Below are 21,289 nucleotides of genomic sequence, written 5' to 3'. Positions count from 1 at the left end.
TGCTGTTGTATCTCTATGCAACCGTATCAAGTTGTTGGATATGGCCAAGATCTCGAAATCCTTGCTATGGGCTAGACAGAAGTTTTATGAATATGCCAACAAACCCCATAAAATGCTAGTCTGTAGGCCTAAACCTTGTCCTTCCCTTCCATACCTGACTTCTTACATCAACCAAATGGCACTCCTACCTATTGTCCCAGTACCATGTCCAAAGTTTTTGGTGATTTTTATCATAAAAAACTTTACAATTGTCTAAGCTCTGATTCACTTTCCCATTTTTTACAGGAGAAATTCGACAACTTCTTTGAATCTCTAAAATGACCTAAATTATCCTCAGCCAATCGTTCTAAACGTAATTTGCCTATTACAGCTGAAGAAATAGCAGAGGTTATCCAACACCTGCCATTGCACAAATTCCCGGGTCCCGACAGCCTACCTTATTCTAAAACCTTTCTCCCTAGTCTTTCTCCACATAAGTTAAGCCTCTTTACCTCTCCGATGAAAGGCAATGTTCCTCATCCCAAATTTCTACATGCTTTTATCACAGTCATCCCGAAATCGGGCAAGGACCCATCGACCACTGACAATTATCGCCCTATTGCACTAATTTGGAATTACAAAAGATTTACAAAAATCCTGGCAAATAAACTCACATTTACTCCCCTCCCTCATCCACAGGGATCAGGTTGGTTTTGTTTCTACTAGGCAGGCTGGAGACAATACAAGACACACTATTGATCCTATTGCTCTTTTGCCCAAAAATAAACGTTCTGCCATAGTTCTAAGCCTAGATGGTCAAAAAGCCTTTGATCGTTTAAATTGGCCCTTTAGGTTTGCAGTCCTTTCCCACTATGGCTTTTCTGGTCCCTTTATACATGCCTTACAAGTGTTATATTGCAACCCCACCTCCCAAGTGCAGCTTGCCTCTTACTTGTCGCAACGGTTCGCCTTGAGTAATGGCACCAGGCAAGGTTGTCCCCTGTCACCTTTACTTTTTATTCTCAATTTAGAATCGCTCTCTGCTGTTATTGGCTCTCATCCTGACATCTGAGGGGTATCTTTGCGACAACAAGAGTATAAATTATCCCTTTTTGCTGATGTCATCTTATTGAGATGGACCCATCCCCTCACATCTGTACCATTCTTACATAAGACTTTATCAACTTTTGGCTCTCTATCAGGCTTCAAGGTCAATCCCACTAAGACAGAAGCCCTCCTTATTAATACCCCCCTGACTCTCCTCCCCTCTCTCCAGCAAAATTTCAACTTTCATTGGTGCTCCAACACACTTAAGTACTTAGGTGTACATCTGACTCCCTCTTTTTCTACCCTTTATCAGGCAAACCTCTCTCCTTATTCAAAGAAATTAATCGCCTATTAAAAACACTGGACTGCCCTCCCTCTCTCCCTTTTAGGAAGCATTAACATTCTCAAAATGTCTAAACTCCTGAAGCTGTTGTACTTGTTCGAGACTCTTCCTATTTCGATTCCACTATCCCAATTGAAAACAATTCAGAGAAGCTTTCTTGCTTTTATATGGAACAACGATTCCCATCGGATAGCGGGATCAGTAGTCCAGGCTCTGCGAACGAAGGGGGGATTGGGGGCTACAGATCTATTGAAATATTACTACGCCACACATTTACGGGCTGTCATTTCTTTGACATCTAGATACGCTCCGAAAAGGTGGTCTGAAATTGAAATGGGGATTACATCCCCTGTACATCTGTGTTCTCTGTTATGGCCATCCTCTGATAAACACATACCTCAACTGAGAAGCCTATGTTTAGCCCCTAAGTTATTCACCCTAATGATCTGGGAGCGTTGTTCTGGAAAGTACTCCCTCTCTTTTACTTTTGAATGCCCTCTACTTTTGAATGTGTTATTTAATCCAGATATTCCTAAAGGCTTATCCTACAGCCGTATGCTCCCATGGACTCAGGCAGGGGTTTCCAACTCCATCATGTTGCCCATCCATTGAGCCGAAAATCTTTGTCCTTTGCAGACATACAATCTAAGCATCAAATTCCGAAATCACTTTTACTCATACTTATGGATTAAACACTTTCACCTCCAAATCCTATACTTTATCCTTAGACAAACCAATCGGTTTTGAATTATTTTGTGCCAGGGGTCCATACGAGCCTCATTTAATATCTTCCCATCTATAAAATTCTCCATGAGGCTACCCCCTTAACTGAATCCACTCATTCTAACATGGTCCCATATACTTCAACAGTCTATCTCGCTAGCAGATTGGGGAAAAATCTGGGACTCCGCTTCTAGGGTAACACGCCGTGTGGTGCAGAGAGACACGGCTTTCAAAATTCTCCTCTTCTGGTATAGGACCCCAGACATTTTACATGCTCGTAACCCAGAGGTATCCCAGAGCTGCTGGAGATGTGGCACTGATGTTGACACTGTCTCACATTTTTTGGGCCTTTCCCAGCATTAAGCCTTTTTGGGTCTATGTCCAAATTATCTTGCACAGTCTCTTAAATATTTCTATTCCCTAAAATCCTATACATTATCTATTGGGTCTCCCTTTTCCAGGCATCTCCAAGCCTTCCAGGAAATTTATGGCATTTGTTTTATTAGCAGCTAAACGTGTCATTCCATGACGTTGGCTGTCTACCTCCACCCCCCCCCCCCCAACATATTCTCAACTGATATCCACTATAGCAGACATATGCAGAATGGAACATAACTGCATTAACCAATTACTCATTATCTAGGTTTAATAAGATTTGGGAGGTTTGGGATAAATCTACTTACGGTCCTGAAGCAGTTTTCTCTGAACCTTAGGTAGACATAATTTCTATTAGCGAAATCCAATTTGTTTATATATACATATACATACACACACATATATATATATATATACATATACATACACACACACACACACACACACACAATATATATATATATATATATATATATATATATATATATATATATATATATATATATATATATATATATATATATATATATATATATATATATATATATATATATATATATATACACACACACCTTTCCATCCCGTGCTCCATGTGGTTTCCTTTATCCCTATATCCCTTTTTAGTTCCCCTTCCTTTTTTATGTTTGCCTTGCCTTTAATATTTGCAATAATGTACTCTCCCAACTTTTATATTTGGGTAAAAAAACTTTCATAGATGTATATGCTGTTTTTCTACTATATGAAATGCTTTTGCCGATTCTTATATTTGAGTCCTGTAAGGTTTTAAATAATAAAATAAATACAATAAAAAAAAAAAAAAAAAAAAAAAAAAAGGTCATTTGTGATATTGTGAGAGAGGGAGGGGGTAGAGGTGGGATGGTGGAAAGTAGCCCGGAAGCATAAAGGATAAACCATTTCTTCAATAAGAATGTACATTGCCCATTTAATGCCAAAATATCTCTACAATATCTTTTTGCTTTGGCACATCATTAGGGATGTTTAATTTTGAAAGCAGATGAGGCAAGTACAAATTTTCTATTAAAGAAACCTTGTTCTCACCACACCACCTGGGCTCAAAAACCTTGTTATTGATGTGAACTATATTGAAACTGTATTATCACACAATTTTACCAAAGTGTAAAAAGGCAAGTACAATTGTGCTGAGGGGACAGGCCAGTCCATAAAGAGCTACCTCAGGTGTCAAAGGTGAGGAAACAATCTTGTCTGGAACACATGGGTTTTATACCAAGGAGCATAACCAAAGTATGTCAGCAGAGTAAACAACTACCTCCAAGATTAGCAACACTGTACAAACATGCTTTAGTGGTCTTACCAATTGCATCCACCATGCAGGCTTCTCTTGTGTACGCCTCTACAGGGATTGTGTTCTGAAAACAATGAAGGGACAGCACACCCTGACCGCTTCTCCAGATGTCTACAATATGCTGTACTTTAGAACAAGGCTGAAATTGACAGAAAACAAGTTAACTATATGTACACAAAAGGATCTTACTATTGATTGCTTTGGCAAAACCGTTCTTTGCTTCAGTTCATTGAAACCTCAGCTCCGGGTGTATTTTACATCATTACAGATCATACTACTGCTCTATGCCTACACAAATCTATTACAGGACTTATGCAGAGGGAGTGAATATTACCTAACAGTGCAGAGTATCAGATTTATAAGCAAGCCAATGGGCACCTTACCTAAAGTATACCTGCGCTGCTAACAAAGCAAACTCATAAATAGATCTCAATAAATATAGTGTATAAATAATCTGTGTAAAGTGCTAGTGCTCAACTTGAAATACACATTTCTATATCATAAATCACAATCAATATATATCAATCAATATAAAAATTCAATAAATACAAATTTTATACATGTGAGAATAATAAATGTGAATAAAGTCTTTCAATAAAAGACGTGCTTAAATAGTGACAGTCTTATTGCAAAACATGTGTCCAAAGTGCTGCGTGCTCGTAAAATAAGTGCCGGTGCTCTCTCTACACGGGTAGGTGCTCCCCTCCTGGACCCCTACTCACCAGAAGCCAAATAATACACCGCTTTCAGAATATCCTGTTGATGGTCCAAGAAGGCTTGTCCTATTTAAGGATATTCTGAAAGCGGTGTATTAATTGGCTTCTGGTGAGTAGGGGTCCAGGAGGGGAGCACCTACCCGTGTAGAGAGAGCACCGGCACTTATTTTACGAGCACGCAGCACTTTGGACTCATGTTTTGCAATAAGACTGTCACTATTTAAGCACGTCTTTTATTGAAAGACTTTATTCACATTTATTATTTTCACATGTATAAAATTTGTATTTATTGAATTTTTATATTGATTGATATATATTGATTGTGATTTATGATATAGAAATGTGTATTTCAAGTTGAGCACTAGCACTTTACACAGATTATTTATACACTATATTTATTGAGATCTATTTAGGAGTTTGCTTTGTTAGCAGCGCAGGTATACTTTTGCACCATACACTTTATAAAGGCTCACCACCTTTTATACCAGCAGCAGCCCACTATACAGTGGTATCAGAATAATTGTAATCCTCAGCGCTAGCCCATAATCCTTATTACCTTACCTAAAGGTTCTGGCAATCCAAGCATTATCTAAACAAGGCCCATGGGTGGACACATTTTCACTGGAGTGAGTGGATAACTAGGAAGAAAGCAAAGTTGACTTTTACGAACTTCCTGCCCATGACATAAAGACAGTCCATGCTAATAAATAAGAGGAAAGCTTGCATGCCCACACCACTAGAGGTCAATTAAAGAGCAGGTGCACATGTCCACACACTAGAGGTAAAAATGTCATGCCCTGACCTGCAGCTGATATTTTTTTAGAGGACACAAAAGCATGGCACAGCAAGCATGGCATAAACAGAAAGGGTTGTACAATGGGATTATAGCCAGGCACCATAGGTCAAATTGACTCTAGGTGGTGGCTATTTTGGGTATTGAATCGCTTCCATTTCACCTTGTAAGCAACGCAAGAAAGCATTGTACATCAAAAATAACTAGTGTGAAAGGATTGCATGGAAAAGATTTCAGTTCTGCTGTCTAAATATTTTTATCCTTACTGCTTGTGTCTGCATTAAAAAATGTTCGTCTTTTTATCCCACTTCATGATGTATACCATTAATGGATATAGTACACTATATATACGATTTTCTATGCTCCTAAAACATTTTCTTTAGTTATTGTTTAAAGGTAATATACAAGATAAATATGGCAGAAAAAACTCCCAGTACCTGTTTGTTGCTACCCTTATAGTGGGCCAAAGACTCATACAGATGACAATATGGACGGGCTCTCTTTCCTTTGCCCACATAAAACACTGCTTGGACAAAAATGCAGAAGCACTCAGACATAGATAAGGTACGACAGCGAGATGGAAGGTTTCTGGTCACCCTAAAGAGAAAGGAAAAACAATGGAAGAATTGCAATATTGGTAAAATGTTCCAAAGAAATAAGACACCACACTCCAGGAAAATCAGTCATAATACCCGAAAGAGACCAGGCCACACCCCCTGACATGTTTCACCCCACTCACAAGGCTTAAAGAATAGGTGGAACACATCAGGAGGGCGCGGCCTAGGAGTAGGCAGGCAGAATCCGCATCTCACTTTCGTGTACTACAGCTGACTTTCTTGAAGTGCAAGGTCATGGAGTGATATTTTGTGCACAGAAAATGTCTTACAATATAAATGCCCAATATAAACTAGCCAATTTTGTACAATTTGAAATGCATAGAGGTGAAACAATTCATTCAAAGGATGAAAAATTGACTTGTATGCTTACATACGCCCACGACAGACTCCTCAGAATGTGGAGTCCATGGATCCAGAGCTTTTACCAGTCACTTCCTGCTGAAGACTTGACATTCAGAAGTTGCCTGCTGTGGAGGGCAGGAACCCCTGGCATCACTCCCTCCCAATCTCGCTCATCTACCCACCTCCTCTTCTTACTTCTTGTTGTACTATTTTCTTTTTTAAATTTTATTTCTGAATTTTAACTAGGTACACATATACTAACTACCTCATCACACCTACCTAAGTGACCTTATATAGGCTAGATCAAGGTTTCTCAACTCAGGGCACACTAACAGGCCAGGTTTGCAAGAAAACTGAAATACATCACAGGTGATACGATTTGCTGCTCAGTAATTACAGCATTCTAGTCTGCATCTCCCCAAGGTAATACTTAAAATATGGCCTGTTAGTGTGCCCAAGGACCAGAGTTGAGAAACACTGGGCTAGATGACATATCATGCCTATACTGCCCAGCTCCCTCTCCTCTCCTCTCCTTTCTGAGGTTATAGGCTCAATTACCACCCTATTAGTAAATGAGTGTTGCTGACCTTTCAGATTCAGCTGTATAATTATTTTGGTTAAAACCAAATAAAAATGTTTACAAATCATTGAAAATGTAAAAAGGAAAATTTCCATCAGGCTTTGCCAAAAAGATGGAAAAAAGGCAAAAACCAAAAATGCATGGCCAAATTTTTCTCATACAGGGAGACAAATTCTGAAAGGTCACTAAAGCCAATCAGATATTTCCTGGATCAACATTCTCCAGTGTTCTTTACAGTGGTTGTAAACCCCCTCATATACCCACAGTGAAGTGCATAGCCACAAATGATACACAAAGATAAAACACATCCTTCTACATACAGTATCTCACAAAAGTGAGTACGCCCTTCACATTTTTGCAAATATATCTTTTCCTGTGACAACACTGAAGAAATTACATTTTGCTACAATGTAAAGTAGTGAGCGTACAGCTTGTATAACAGTGTAAATTTGTTGTCCCCTCAAAATAACACACAGCCAATAATGTCTAAACCGCTGGCAACAAAAGTGAGTACACCCCTAACTGAAAATGTCCAAATTGGACCCGATTAGCCATTTTCCCTCCCTGGTGTCATGCGACTCCTTAGTGTTACAAGGTCTCAGGTATAAGTGGGATGCAGTTGTGTTAAATTTGGTGTTATCGCTCTCACTCTTTCATACTGGTCACTGGAAGTTCAACATGGCACCTCATGGCAAAGAACTCTGAGGATCTGAAAAAAAGAATTGTTGCTCTACATAAAGAGGACTTAGGCTAAAAGAAGATTGCCAAGACCCTGAAACTGAGCTGCAGCACGGTGGCCAAGACCATACAGTGGTTTAACAGGACAGGTTCCACTCACAACATGCCTCGCCATGGTGGACCAAAGAAGTTGAATTCCCGTGCTCAGCATCATATCTAGGAGGTTGTCTTTGGGATATAGAAGTACGAGTGCTGCCAGCATTGCTGCAGAGGTTGAAGGGGTGAGGGGGTCAGCCTGCCAGTGCTCAGACCATACGCTGCACACTGCATAAAATTGGTCTGCATGGCTGTCGTCCCAGAAGGAAGCCTCTTCTAAAGATGATGCACAAGAAAGCCTGCAAACAGTTTACAAGCAGACTAAGGACATGGATTACTGGAACCATGTCCTGTGGTCTGAGGAGACCAAGATAAACTTATTTTGTTCAGATGATGTCAAGCGTGTGTGGCGGCAACCAGGTGAGGAGTTCAAAGACAAGTGTTTCTTGCCTACAATCAAGCATGGTGGTGGGAGTGTTATGGTCTGGGACTGCATGAGTGCTGCCGCCACTGGGGAGCTACAGTTCATTAGGGGAACCATGAATGCCAACATGTACTGCGACATACTGAAGCAGAGCATAACCCCCTCCCTTTGGAGATTGGGCCGTAGGGCAGTATTCCAACATAATAACAACCCCAAACACACCTCAATGACGACCACTGCCTTGGTAAAGAAGCTGAGGGTAAAGGTGATGGACTGGCCAAGCATGTCTCCAGACCTAAACCCTATTAGGCATCTGTGGGGCATCCTTAAAACATAGGGTGGAGGAGTGCAAGGTCTAACACTCACCAGCTTCGTGAGGTCGTCATGGAGGAGTGGAAGAGGACTCCAGTGGCAACCTGTGAAGCTCTGGTGAATGCCATGCCCAAGAGGGTTAAGGCAGTGCTGGAAAATAATGGTGGCCACACAAAATATTGACACTTTGGACATTTTAACTTAGGGGTGTACTCCCTTTTGTTGCCAGCAGTTTAGACATTAATGGCTGTGTGTTGAGTTGTTTTGAGGGGATAGCAAATTTACACTGTTACAAGCTGTACATTCACTACTTTACATTGTAGCAAAGTGTCATTTCTTCAGTGTTGTCACGTGAAAAGATATAATAAAATATTTACAAAAATGTGAGGGGTAGACTCACTTTTTGAGATACTGTAGGTTTTACTAGTTTATCTGCCATCTTCTCTTCTCTACAAACCTTAAGAGCACAACTGTGATAACGTCCTTATAGATCTGTCAGTAGCACAGAGGAGGGGGCAGGGAGCTGCAGTTAAAGCTCTTGTAAACTGTGTGAGAGCTGATTGAAGGAAAGGGAGACACCCCTCTCCCAATCCTGTCCCTATAGAAAAGTAACTGAAGCAAGCCATACCTATAAAAGAAGGCAGTCAATACTCACCTTTCCCGCTTTCTATGGGGGCTTCTGGGTGGGCTTGCTCTCAAGCCGTCTTCTGTCTGGGTCTATTGACACAGACAGGGTGGCTTGGCCCTGCCCCTTCCCCTTGTCACAGAATTTGATTTACAGCAGCGGAAGCCAATGTCCCTGTAACATCCTTATAAGGAATAGTGGGGAGGTTGTCACTGAGACAGCAAGCATGGACACCAATAAAAGTCATTGTTAGATATTCCAATCGTCCACTACCCCCTCCTCCCCCATTCGCTACTAATTAAGATTTGGGTCTGAAGGCCTATTGGAAACATTTCCTGACACATCATGTCATGTTACAACAGAGAGGAGAAATCTTACGAAAAAAGGTACACAGATGGCAATAAAAACCTAACGGAGGCAGTTTCTTTTCGGATTATAAGTTCCAATGAGTTGGATCAGTTGATTTCCCAAAAAACTGCCAAATACGGTGTGCGCATTCTTTGAAACCAATGGAGAATTTGATTACCTTTTACTTCCTGCTACAGCCTTAGACTTTACAGAACATAATTTCCAAAGGTGCATAAAAAAAAAAAAAAAAAAAAAAGACCCAATTAAAGAGGTTTTTTTTTTTTTTACAGTAGCACTGATTTCTTCTTTTTTTTTTTTTATGCATTAGTGGATGTCCCTTTAACGTGCACAATGGTCTATTTTATGTATATAGATGCATACCTAAAGTGTATCAAATAGAAATTATCATAGTGTGTTAGGGTTTTAGAAGCCTTAGGTCTATTAAAAGTTTGTGAATATACAGGCAGTCCCCAGGTTACAAACATCCGACTTACAAATGACTCCTACTTACAAACGGAGGGAGACAACAGGAATTGAGAAAAAAAAAAAAAAAAAAGTCGACACCTAGGAAGGGGAATTCACTTCTGTAAGAGTTATCATGGGAAAAAGGTGTCTCCACTGAAGCTTTATCAGTAATCCTTGTTTCCACAACAACCCAAAAATGTCAAACTCCAGAAAGTGAGGTGAAATCTTCTGAACAGACAGCAAAACAAATGGTACAGGGGTGTAAACCCTTCCCTATGCTATCCAAACAAAAACGTAAAAATTATCTTTTGGCTGGGGCTACACTTAAAAAATATACCTGTTCCGACTTACAAATTCGAATTAAGGACAAATCTACAGTCCCTATCGTGTTTGTAACCTAGGGACCGCCTGTGTATGTACAGTGCCTTGCGAAAGTATTCAGCCCCCTTAAACTTTGCGACCTTTTGCCACATTTCAGGCTTCAAACAAAGATATAAAACTGTAATTTTTTGTGAAGAATCAACAAGTGGGACACAATCATGAAGTGGAACGAAATTTATTGGATATTTCAAACTTTGTTAACAAATAAACTGAAAAATTGGGCATGCAAAATTATTCAGCCCCTTGTAGAATAATATAGATAGCTACCAGGTAATTGGTTACCATAATCCCGTCATAAATTGGGGGTTTCTTTTTCAAATTATTCAGCCCCTTTACTTTCAGTGCAGCAAACTCTCTCCAGAAGTTCAGTGAGGATCTCTGAATGATCTAATGTTGACCTAAATGACTAATGATGATAAATAGAATCCACCTGTGTGTAATCAAGTCTCCGTATAAATGCACCTGCACTGTGATAGTCTCAGAGGTCCGTTTAAAGCACAGAGAGCATCATGAAGAACAAGGAACACACCAGGCAGGTCCGAGATACTGTCTTGGAGAAGTTTAAAGCCGGATTTAGATACAAAAAGATTTCCCAAGCTTTAAACATCCCAAGGAGCACTGTGCAAGCGAGAATATTGAAATGGAAGTATCAGACCACTACAAATCTACGAAGACCTGGCCGTCCCTCTAAACTTTCAGCTCATACAAGGAGAAGACTGATCAGAGATGCAGCCAAGAGGCCCATGATCACTCTGTATGAACTGCAGAGATCTACAGCTGATGTGGGATACTCTGTCCATAGGACAACACTCAGTCGTATACTGCACAAATCTGGCCTTTATGGAAGAGTGGCAAGAAGAAAGCCATTTCTTAAAGATATCCATAAAAAGTGTTGTTTAAAGTTTTCCACAAGCCACCTGAGAGACACACCAAACAAGTGGAAGAAGGTGCTCTGGTCAGATGAAACCAAAATCCAACTTTTTGGCAACAATGCAAAACGTTATGGTTGGCATAAAAGCAACACAGCTCATCACCCTGAACACACAATCCCCACTGTCAAACATGGTGGTGGTCGCATCATGGTTTGGGCCTGCTTTTCTTCAGCAGGAACAGGGAATATGGTTAAAATTGATGGGAAGATGGATGGAGCCAAATACAGGACCATTCCGGAAGAAAACCTGATGGAGTCTGCAAAAGACCTGAGACTGGGACGGAGATTTGTCTTCCAACAAGACAATGATCCAAAACATAAAGCCAAAATCTACAATGGAATGGTTCACACAAACATATCCAGGTGTTGCAGAATGGCCAAGTCAAAGTCCAGACCTGAATCCAAATCGAGAATCTGTGGAAAGAACAGAAAACTGCTGTTCACAAATGCTCTCCATCCAACCTCGCTGAGCTCAAGCTGTTTTGCAAGGAGGAATGGGCAAAAATTTCAGTCTCTCGATGTGCAAAACTGATAGAGACATACCCCAAGCGACTTACAGCTGTAATCGCAGCAAAAGGTGGCGCTACAAAGTATTAACTTAAGGGGGCTGAATAATTTTGCACGCCCAATTTTTCCAGTTTTTTTTATTTGTTAAAAAAAAAAAAAGCTTGAAATATCCAATAAATTTCGTTCCACTTCATGATTGTGTCCCACTTGTTGTTGATTCTTCACAAAAAATTACAGTTTTATATCTTTATGTTTGAAGCCTGAAATGTGGCAAAAGGTCGAAAAGTTCAAGGGGGCCGAATACTTTCGCAAAGCACTGTATATTGGGATTACCATAATGAATGTGCCTTGCTGATCCTTGGTTACTTCAAGTCTTCCATGCTACCTAAAGGAAACACCACGTATAATGCTGTAACAAGCCAAAGATCATGTAATCTTATCCCAGTCAAAACTGTACTTCCAAAAAAAATTTGCTGGTGATGTTTTTGGTAAATGTGTCAGGGAATGCGTGGGGAATTGAATTGCATGCTCTGAACCAAACTGAATGATATATTTTAAAACAATTGAAGATTAAGAATTCACACACAGAAACACAAGTTAATACAAGTGTGCTGTAATGAATGCCTCCTAAATATGTTCAAGTTTGTCAACCCAAAAATGAGAATCTTTTATTTGCTACCTTTTTATCTGTAAGAGCCGGTTCACATAGGGGCGACCTGTGAAGTCGCGGTGCACAGCGCGCACCACGACCTCGGAGCGACATGGGCGGACTTCATATCATTGAAGTCAATGCAGGTCGCTCCAGGTTGCCCCAAAGTAGTACAGGACCCTTTTTCTAAGTCGGAGCTATTAGAACGGGTCCTGTGCTAATCTATGGCAGGTGACCCACCGCGACTTGTCAGGCGACCAGGTCACCTGACAAGTCGCCCCAGTGTGAACGGGGTCTTAAGTATACTACTGAAAGCGTTTTTGTTATATAGCTGTTCAAAAACAGCAAGAAAGTACCCGTTAGAGTCGGTTCACACTAAGGCGACACGACTCTGTACTACTTCGGGGGCGACTTGTGCATTGCCATGCACCACGGCTTCGGAGCAACTTGCATGGACTTCACATAATGGAAGTCTATGCAAGTCACTCCGAAGGTCGCCCCGAAGTAGTACAGGACCCTTTTTCTAAGTCGGAGCGACTTTTGTCGCTCCTATTAGAACGGGTCCTGTAGCGGTCAATGGGCCGCAAGGGAACGCAACTTGTCAGGCTGACAAGTCGCGCTAGTGTGGACCGGGTCTAAATGATGTAAAAAATTCACAGCTCTTGTGTCCTGGACACACGTCCTGCGTTATCACAAGGAGTGTAAATAGACCTTCCAATTATCTTGAATCATAATAAAAAATTATAAATATAAAACAAAAAAATACAGTGATTTCCTTTGATCATTCGCTCTGGCTAGGGCCACAGTGCAATATATACACACTTTTTTTTTAAATACCTAAATAATCAGAAATAAAGTACTGCATTATGGCCACTAGATGGTGGGATGATCATAGGAAATCTCTGTATTAAAAAAAAAAAAAAAAAAAAAAAAAATACATCCAGTCAGAATTTGTGAAGGAAGGAAAAATGCTTGTTATGCTTGTCCAACAATATGCTTTGAGAAGTTTAGCACAAATCAACTGGGCAGGGCTGACACTACTCAGTTAACAAAAGTTCTGTGCATGGTCAGCCCACAACAGTACTCAGGAGCCGCAAGCGCAGTTCTGGCAGATCAATAGGTATTTTTCTGTAGTCACAATTTTTAAAGGTATTAACCTGGGAGAATGTGCATGTATTGTAGAGATGTACTGCATGTGGTTTTTTTTTTTGCCCAGACATCCAGTACACCTTCAAGGTCTCTCCACACATATCAACAGACATATCTTGAACAGAGGTATCATTTCAACCAATGCTACCACTAAAAACAAATGCTTGCATCCTTCATTTACCCCAGTAGTAAATTAGGCTCTTAATGGAACCAAACATGTCACAGAACATATGAAAGAAAAAAAAAAACCTGGTTCTTTAAAATCTTTTTTGCTGTCCCGTGAATTTAATTGCCTGATAACCTTTTAGCCACAAATGTGCATAATTTTATTCTAAATGAAACTTGAAAAGTTAAAAAAAAAAATAAAAAAAACACAACACGACAACTAATCTTTACCTGGGATCCAGCAGCAAGTAGTTAAAGCTAGATTTAAGAACACCTTCTCGCCACTTTTTTGTCTTGTCCGGTTGGTCAAACTCTCGAGAAAGCACAGCCTCATCATTGTTACAGTCTGGGATGTCATATGTGCGCAGGGCTAAAGAGAGCTCTGGACTATATTCAAAGGACAGACCTAATACAGAATAAAAATAAAGTGGTTGTAAATCTCTGAAATGAAGAGCAAAAACAGGAAAGAATATCCTTCTATAGGGTGTACTTGTCTCAATCTACAGAACTCAGTGCTTCATGTCTGCTCTCTCCTTCCTTTGCTATCTGCAGCACTTACTTTTCACAGTTTTCCCAGACACTGGGCAATTCTGAGAGATGACCGTGCTCTCCCCTAGCACACAGCAGGTGAATAACGGCGTTGGATGTGCATTTTTCCCAGTGGGACTGTGTAGATGGGGGGGGGGGGGGGGGTGTCCTCCTTTCACTCAGGTCTCAGAATACACTCAACTATGTATTGTGCATTGTATTACATTAGATCCCTGGGGCTCCTGCAATCTGAAAATGACTCTTTGATCTGTGTACTTTTGAAGGTTGTAGAGGAGACAGGGCTGCAAATAAACTGGTACATCTTATGTAGGAGGATTAAAAGCTCCACTCTGTCGGTCTGTGTTATGCATGTAGGAAGCCCAGTTATTCCAAAGGGATGCATTACCCACAAAAAAAAAAAAAAAGGGTCAGGGACTTTAACTGCGCCAAACTGATTTGCATGGTGTGTAGGCACTATTTGGTTTAGCACATGTAAAGAAAATGTTCTGCAGTTGTCAGTGTAGAAAAAACTTGGGAGTTAAAAGGCTTTAACCTCCCTGGCGGTATCATTGTTTCCGATTTTAGGTGCTGAAAGCGGTACCATTATTTTGCATGTAATTCTTAAGAACGAGCAGCCCAAACCAACTATTTACATAGGATTTTTTTTTTTTTTTACTGTGCGTTCTTCTTTATAACATCTCGGGTATGATAAAGTTTGAAACACAAAATCATATATTATAATATAATAACTATAAATAAGTTAAAGTATATATATTAGTAAAACTGCAGGAAAGGGCACTGGGGGGCAAACTAATGTGAATTTATTTTACTTTGCAATGTATCAGTGTGTTTGGTGTGTTTTACTGTTTGAATTTGCCACCGGTTCCACCCCCCTGCGAGCGTCACGTCGCAGGAGACGGAAGCCGGGGCACAGTGCATCGGGAGGAAGATACGGCCGCCGCACACTGCCGGGATACATCGCTGGATCCTGGGGACAAAGTGAGTACCCTCTCTTACAGGATCCAGCAATCTCCCTAGCGGTACCCCGAGTGTGGCTCGGGGTTATCGCTTTTGGCACTGAAATTTAACCTCAAGCCACACTCAGGAATACCACTAGGGAGGTTAAAGCTCTGCTTGTCTGCCTCCCCTCTGGTGCCACATTCTCTTGGGCCAAAAAAATATTTAAAAAGTGACAAAAAAAAAAAAAAAAAAACAACACACGGGCGTTAGGATTTAAAGCTCTGCTGGTCTGCCTCCATTCCAGTGCCACATTTGGCACCTTGTGGGGGAGGAACTTGGATGTGACCGCACTTCATGCTGAGTTTGTTGCGGAGTTCCTCCTGAGTTCGAAAGTTTGGCCTTCCACTGCCAGTTTCCCTTACCCAAGATGGCGACGCCAGCACCCGAGAGACGATTCAAGAATTGGCTTGGGTGAGGACACAATGAGATCCCTGGACAGATAAGTGTCCTAAGAGTAAAAGTCAGCAGCTACACTATTTGTAGCTGCTGACTTAATTTTTTGGTGAGGGGGGGCTGGAGCTCCCCTTTAAGTTCATGCTGCAATTGCAATTGCAAAGCCTTCATTGCTTTTGTGCCCTTTATTTAGATGGTATCTAACCTACAACAGAACCCCACACACACACCAAAAATATTTTGCAGCTTATAGATTGATATACTTGATAGAGATTTTCTTATTTTCACCTAGCAATCCTGCCAGTAACAGACTTTCTATTGTATTGTGGCTACACTCACTTCACTTGATCTACAGAGGTGCAGCTTTGTTTGTCTAGGCTGCACTCTGACTTGGGATACAAACGCATCCTTCTCTCTTTTCTAAATTACATGGGAGCAGGAGTACCTGTAGTTTACAAAAGGTAGCAGCTTAAAAGTAAGATAACATGGTTTTGGATTTCAATTTACAAGAACGCCACACAGAAGTCAGGGCTGTTCTATGGCTTGATGCTTCACACTTTGAACAAGGCCATTAACCAGGGAGTATTTGATATTAGGTTGTAAATTGATATAGGTTTGGCAAAAATAACACATTTGGTTAAATCTCTGAACTACTGCATGCCTAAATACTGTGTTGCCGACATATTCTAGGTTTCCACAAATCAATGAATAAAAACACACGCTCACCTATTGGGCCACTTGTTGCTTGTTCCTTTAAACGTTTGTCTAATAGCAAGATGCAGACCTTCCTTGTCTTGCTGTTAACTTCTCCAGGATCCTCTCCAAGTCGTCTCAGACGTCTGGCTATTTCATCATTGGACAGTCTGTAGAGTCCCACTGCTACCCGGCTGGGAGTAGTAGATGCTGGTGAGTCCTTGTTAATTTTTTGCTTGCAGCTGCTATGATTTCTCCAGTCATATATAATGGTATCATCTGAAGTGTCTGAGATGCTGCCAATAGACTGATCAGTGCATGGTATGTGTCTTTCAACAAGAGCATGTCCTTTTTCACTGTCCATATACAGATACTCTACTGGTTCAAAATGAGCTACATTCACTGGACGACCACCTGGTGATAACTGTGCTTCCTCTATAACAGAGTCAGGTATAGTAGCCAACTTTATCCCGGTTTCATCAGCTTTTTGTACACAAGAAAGTCTACTGAAGCTGTAACGTGGACCTTTCGAATTTACAGCAGTCTCTTCAATTAATGTACTGTGAAAGAATGACCCAGTCTGTGAAGCTGCAGACAAAGCTCCACCTAGCTTGTCAGAGCCCAACTCTGTCAATTTATGGTAAGCTTCCCCACTACTTTCAGTGCTTCCATCCTCTGTAAGCCACACACTTTCAGATATCCTGCTTTCAATATAAGGGTCAGTAGAGGTTTTCTTTACTTGCAGAGTAGACTTTACTTCCGTTTCTGAAGATGACAAGTCATCTGTGAGAAAATTGCTAATGCTGACAGTGGTTTCAGACTCAGAAGCATTGCCCCTGGAATCCTTAGGTGCTTGAACTAAGCAGCCATTATTCTGTGCTACACATGTCTCTAAAGTGGGTTCATTCTGACACGAGCCAGTGTTGCTGAACCTCTTTTTAACTTCAAATGATGGCACCAGGGACCCTGACATTCGGTCTGGGCTCCTTAGTCTCCTGCCTCTTTGAGGCATTTCCAAAGATTCTTCAAAAAGAGAGGAATTCGTGTGGCGAGATTTGGAAGACAGAAGTCTGCTTCTTGTACGTTCAGTAAAGAAGCATGGACTATGTTCCTCACTTGGGATGGGGGATACAGGATGGATAACCTTAGTTGCCAACAACATTTTCTTTAAATCACATATTTCGGAATCTAATTCTCCTTTAATTTTAGAATCAGCTGATTCAACTAACAGTGTGTCTACAGATGTATTCAAGCATGTTGAACCTACCTCTTTCAAGTTTTGGCCAATAGGTGGATTTGCTTCATTAATAATAGGACCAGTGTTGGAACAAGAGGATTCACTTGTGTGCCTTAAACGAGTAAAAGGTGAAGGCTGATTAACCTGTTGTTCCAAGTCTAATCCACAGCCCTTAGCTGAAAGTAATAAATTCTTTAACCTAGTTCTTAAATCTTGACTGCAACTTTCATAGGCATTAGTGTCACCTACAGGTAAAGTGGGAGATTGTGAAGTGCACAGTATCTCTTTAGTTCTGGCCATTCCGCTTTCATGACCATCAGACACCATATTTTGACTTGGTAAATTTGGATTTGGACTTGGAGATTTGCAATAAAATGTTTGGGTACAAGTGCTTGTTAAGTCTTCATTATCCGTGTCTTCCCTTTCTTGCAAAGAGTTAACAGCTCCTGGCACTGAATCCTCTACATTCACACTACATAAATTTGAATTTGTTGTTCCATCTATAGCCCCCAAATTTTGATTGCACACTTGATTACGGTTTGAATCAAGCAATGATTTGCAAGGGACATCAGAATGCAAACTTCTTTCACTAGTGGCAGAATTCTCCATAATAGTTGTGAAACTAAAACAGCTGCTATATTTGCTGCTTGAACTAATTTCCTGGCCTACTAAGCCTTCATCTTCAGTCATTTCATCACTTCTTGGTAACACCAAAGTCTCTTCCATGTCACTTTCACTATGGTCCATGCTGTAAGTGTAAACATGATCTGGAGAAGTCACATCTAATCCTTCCCATCCTTCCAATATAAACGGTGATTCTGGTAACCTTCTTGAATGGTTCAACAGTGAATTGGCATAGGTCTTTTCAATTCTATTCACTGCCAAGTTTTCCTGAGAGCTGGAGTTTAAACTTTGAATTATTATTTCTTCTGCTTGGTTTCCAGAGTTACTTTCCCCAGTATTTGCCTTCTTGGAATCAGCAACATTTGCTAAATAATTTTCAACAGCAATATTTGGATATAAGTGATTAGAACAGTTTTTTTTACATTGCCAATTTTGCATGGTCAAAATAGCATATTTGGATTCAGCATTATTTTCCTTTAAGTCACTACTGGTTATTTTGTCATTGAGCTGCAACTCAGAACTTTCCATACCAGCAAATTTATGTTCATGTTTTTCTGATCTAGCCTTTGAATCAATGCCTAGCAGTTCTAATTGACTTGATAATAGAGCATAATCAGCACCCTTTTCTGTGCTTCCAGTTTTGGGGGCAGATATGAAAGGAGAGATTTTGGTGCTGCTACACGGAGCCACTTCATAGGCCGATTCAAGGAGGAGAGTAATACTACTCATCTCTGGGATTTCGTCAGATTCATAAGAATTGTTCTTGTAATAATCTGGAGGGAAAAAAAAGACAGTTATAAAAAGACTCAAACTATTGTTACCTATTGGTAATTTAAAAACAGGTTACATGTGTTTACTTTGCAAACAGTGAAAAGGCTCCATTCACACCTGAGCGTATTGTTTTCAGGCATTTTTGCAGGTAGGCATTGACATCTGACCAAAAACGCTTGTAATCTGCCAAAAAAGAAACTCATGCAGGCGACAAATCGCTCATATGTGAACAGGGCCATTAAAATGAATGGGGTTTTGCTTGTTGGGCATTTTGGAACTTCATAGATAAGCGTTTTAAGACCTGAAAAATGCTAAGGGGTGAACAGGGCCTAAGTTATACTAAGGATACTTCCTTAAAGTGTTTTTTACTAAAGTAGAACTAAAACTTTTTTTAGTTTTGGATAGAGTGGAGAGGGATTAGAAGCTTGTCAGTTTTTACTGCCATCTGTGTCCCCATTATAGGGATTCCCCCCTCTCAATTTGTCCTGTTTACCATGATCATGGAAAGTAAAAAAATAAAAAAAAAAAAAAAAAAAAAATACACCAAATTTTGGATTGTCCCCAGAAAAGTAATAGGAGGAAAATGTTCCAATGAGGACACTAGTGACCTGGGGGTCCCCAAGGAATTCCCTCAATTTGCAGGGATTTGCTCTCACTTCCTGTTTAGCCATGGGACAGGAATGAAGGGAAATCTCTGCAATAGGATCTATCTATCTGACAGAGATTATAACCCTCCCTTAGTGCCAGTTCACACTATAGCGATGTCAGAAATCAAATGTGATTCGCACCGCACTGCTGTGCAAATCACATGCGAGGTCTGTGTGATGCAAATTCAGCCATACAAATTGTATGGCTGAATTCACATCGCATTCAGACCAAACTCATGCAGGACCCTTTTTTTTGATCCGCACCAGAATCGGATCGCATGGGTTTTCACACCAATGCAATCCAATTCCTGTCTAAATTGACAGTTTGCACCGCTATATGCAAACTAACCTGGGGGTGTCATTAACTTTGTATTGAAACTCTCAGCAGTTTGCATATGGCATGTGAACTGCCTGTGAGTCGGGTGCAATGTGGGAACCCGCATTGGATTCGCAGGGTTCCCGCATTGCAGCAATGTGAACTGGCACTAATTTGATCAAAAACTAAAAATGTTTTGCCTTTAGTTCTTCACCCTGGAAACAAAATATTAAAAGTCAGCAACTACAAATACTGTAGCTGACTTAAAAAAAAAAAAAGGACACTTACCTATCCAAGGATCCAGCACTGTCCTCACCCAAGCCAGATTATTCACTGGTCTTCAGTACCTATGACTCCCTGCAGCTTTACAGCTGGCTGCGCTTTGTGAATGGTTCTGTAGCCTTTTGGGACCGGTGATGTGTGTCAGAAGGCTGCGGACAGGGAGGAAGGGAGAACTTCTCGTGCATCCACTGTGGCGATCGGAAGTAGGAGCTGTGCTGACAATAATCGCTGTCTGTTCTGACTATGGACAGTATTCCCAACTGCTGCCTGGACTATTCCTTTCACTGAAGGCCCAAGAAGCACTAAGTGCCCGAGTAGAACGTGCATGCCATCACATGGAAAGGGGGGAACCCTACCCGTAAGCGAATAAGCCTGGGTCACCATCTGTCTGATCCATATGTAAATGGTTTCAGAGGAAGCCCCTTCCGTAATCACAAAGAGAGTCTGACCCCCGAAGGGACTCAGTGTCTGGCAAATAGCTTGAACATCATCCAGAGTATTCAAGGCAAATACCCTGGGATGAGCCAGCCTGGGACACAAGGACAGCATTGCAATGCTCTCAAACAGAAATCAGAGACAACCCTTGGAAGGAAAGGCTGTGGTCGCAGGACCACCTTATCCCAGTGAACCATCAGATACATCAGATATAGAGAACAAGACAAAGCCGCCAACTCCGACACCCTGCGAGCAGAGGTGATCGCCAGCAAAAAAAAAAAAAAAAAAAAAAACACCCTTTGAGACAGCATAAGGAAAGGGATCTCCTGTATGTTTTCAAAGGGAGGTTTTTGAAGAACCGACAGAACCAGGTACAAATCCCAAGATGGCAGAGGGGAACTTACAGGCAAAGTAAAATTATGAACCCCCTGAAGGTTTGTACACCCTGATGAATGGGAAGCAATGGGTGTCAAGGCAGACACTTTGACTTTCACGGTGCTCAAAGCCAGTTTCTGATTCAACCCCGTTGAAGAAAGGCCAGATTCTGAGCCACCGAAAAGGAATGAGGATGGACTCCTCGAACCTCATACCAGGAAATGTACGCCTTCCACATCCAATGATAAAGCTTTCACGATGTAGATTTCCTCGCCTTCAACATGGTTGGAATCACCGAGCCGGACCAGTCCCTGTCCTTCAACACCTGGCTCTCAACACCCAAGCCGTCAAAGCCAGCGACTGTAAAACAAGATAGGAGATCAGCCCTTGAGACAACAG

The 21,289-nt window shown here is 41.0% G+C and overlaps 1 protein-coding gene across 1 annotated transcript in view; it reads right to left on the bottom strand.

The window, feature by feature from the left end:
• The window catches only part of LOC309544813 (uncharacterized protein), a 39,810-nt gene that overhangs the window by 4,636 nt on the left and 13,885 nt on the right, over positions 1-21,289 (bottom strand). The window contains exons 5-8 of the mRNA XM_082243792.1: positions 16,237-18,837; positions 13,801-13,975; positions 5,738-5,897; positions 3,801-3,930 (exon numbers count right to left, since the gene is read on the bottom strand). Of these exons, the coding sequence (XP_082099918.1) occupies positions 3,801-3,930; positions 5,738-5,897; positions 13,801-13,975; positions 16,237-18,837 (3,066 nt within the window). The remainder of the gene's footprint in view (positions 1-3,800; positions 3,931-5,737; positions 5,898-13,800; positions 13,976-16,236; positions 18,838-21,289) is intronic.

The sequence above is a fragment of the Pelophylax lessonae genome (genome assembly GCF_965119305.1).
Source record: "Pelophylax lessonae genome assembly, chromosome: 1".
Classification (NCBI taxonomy): Eukaryota; Metazoa; Chordata; class Amphibia; order Anura; family Ranidae; genus Pelophylax; species Pelophylax lessonae.
Note: the sequence above shows the minus strand (reverse complement) of the source record. Positions and strands in the feature narration are given on the sequence as shown.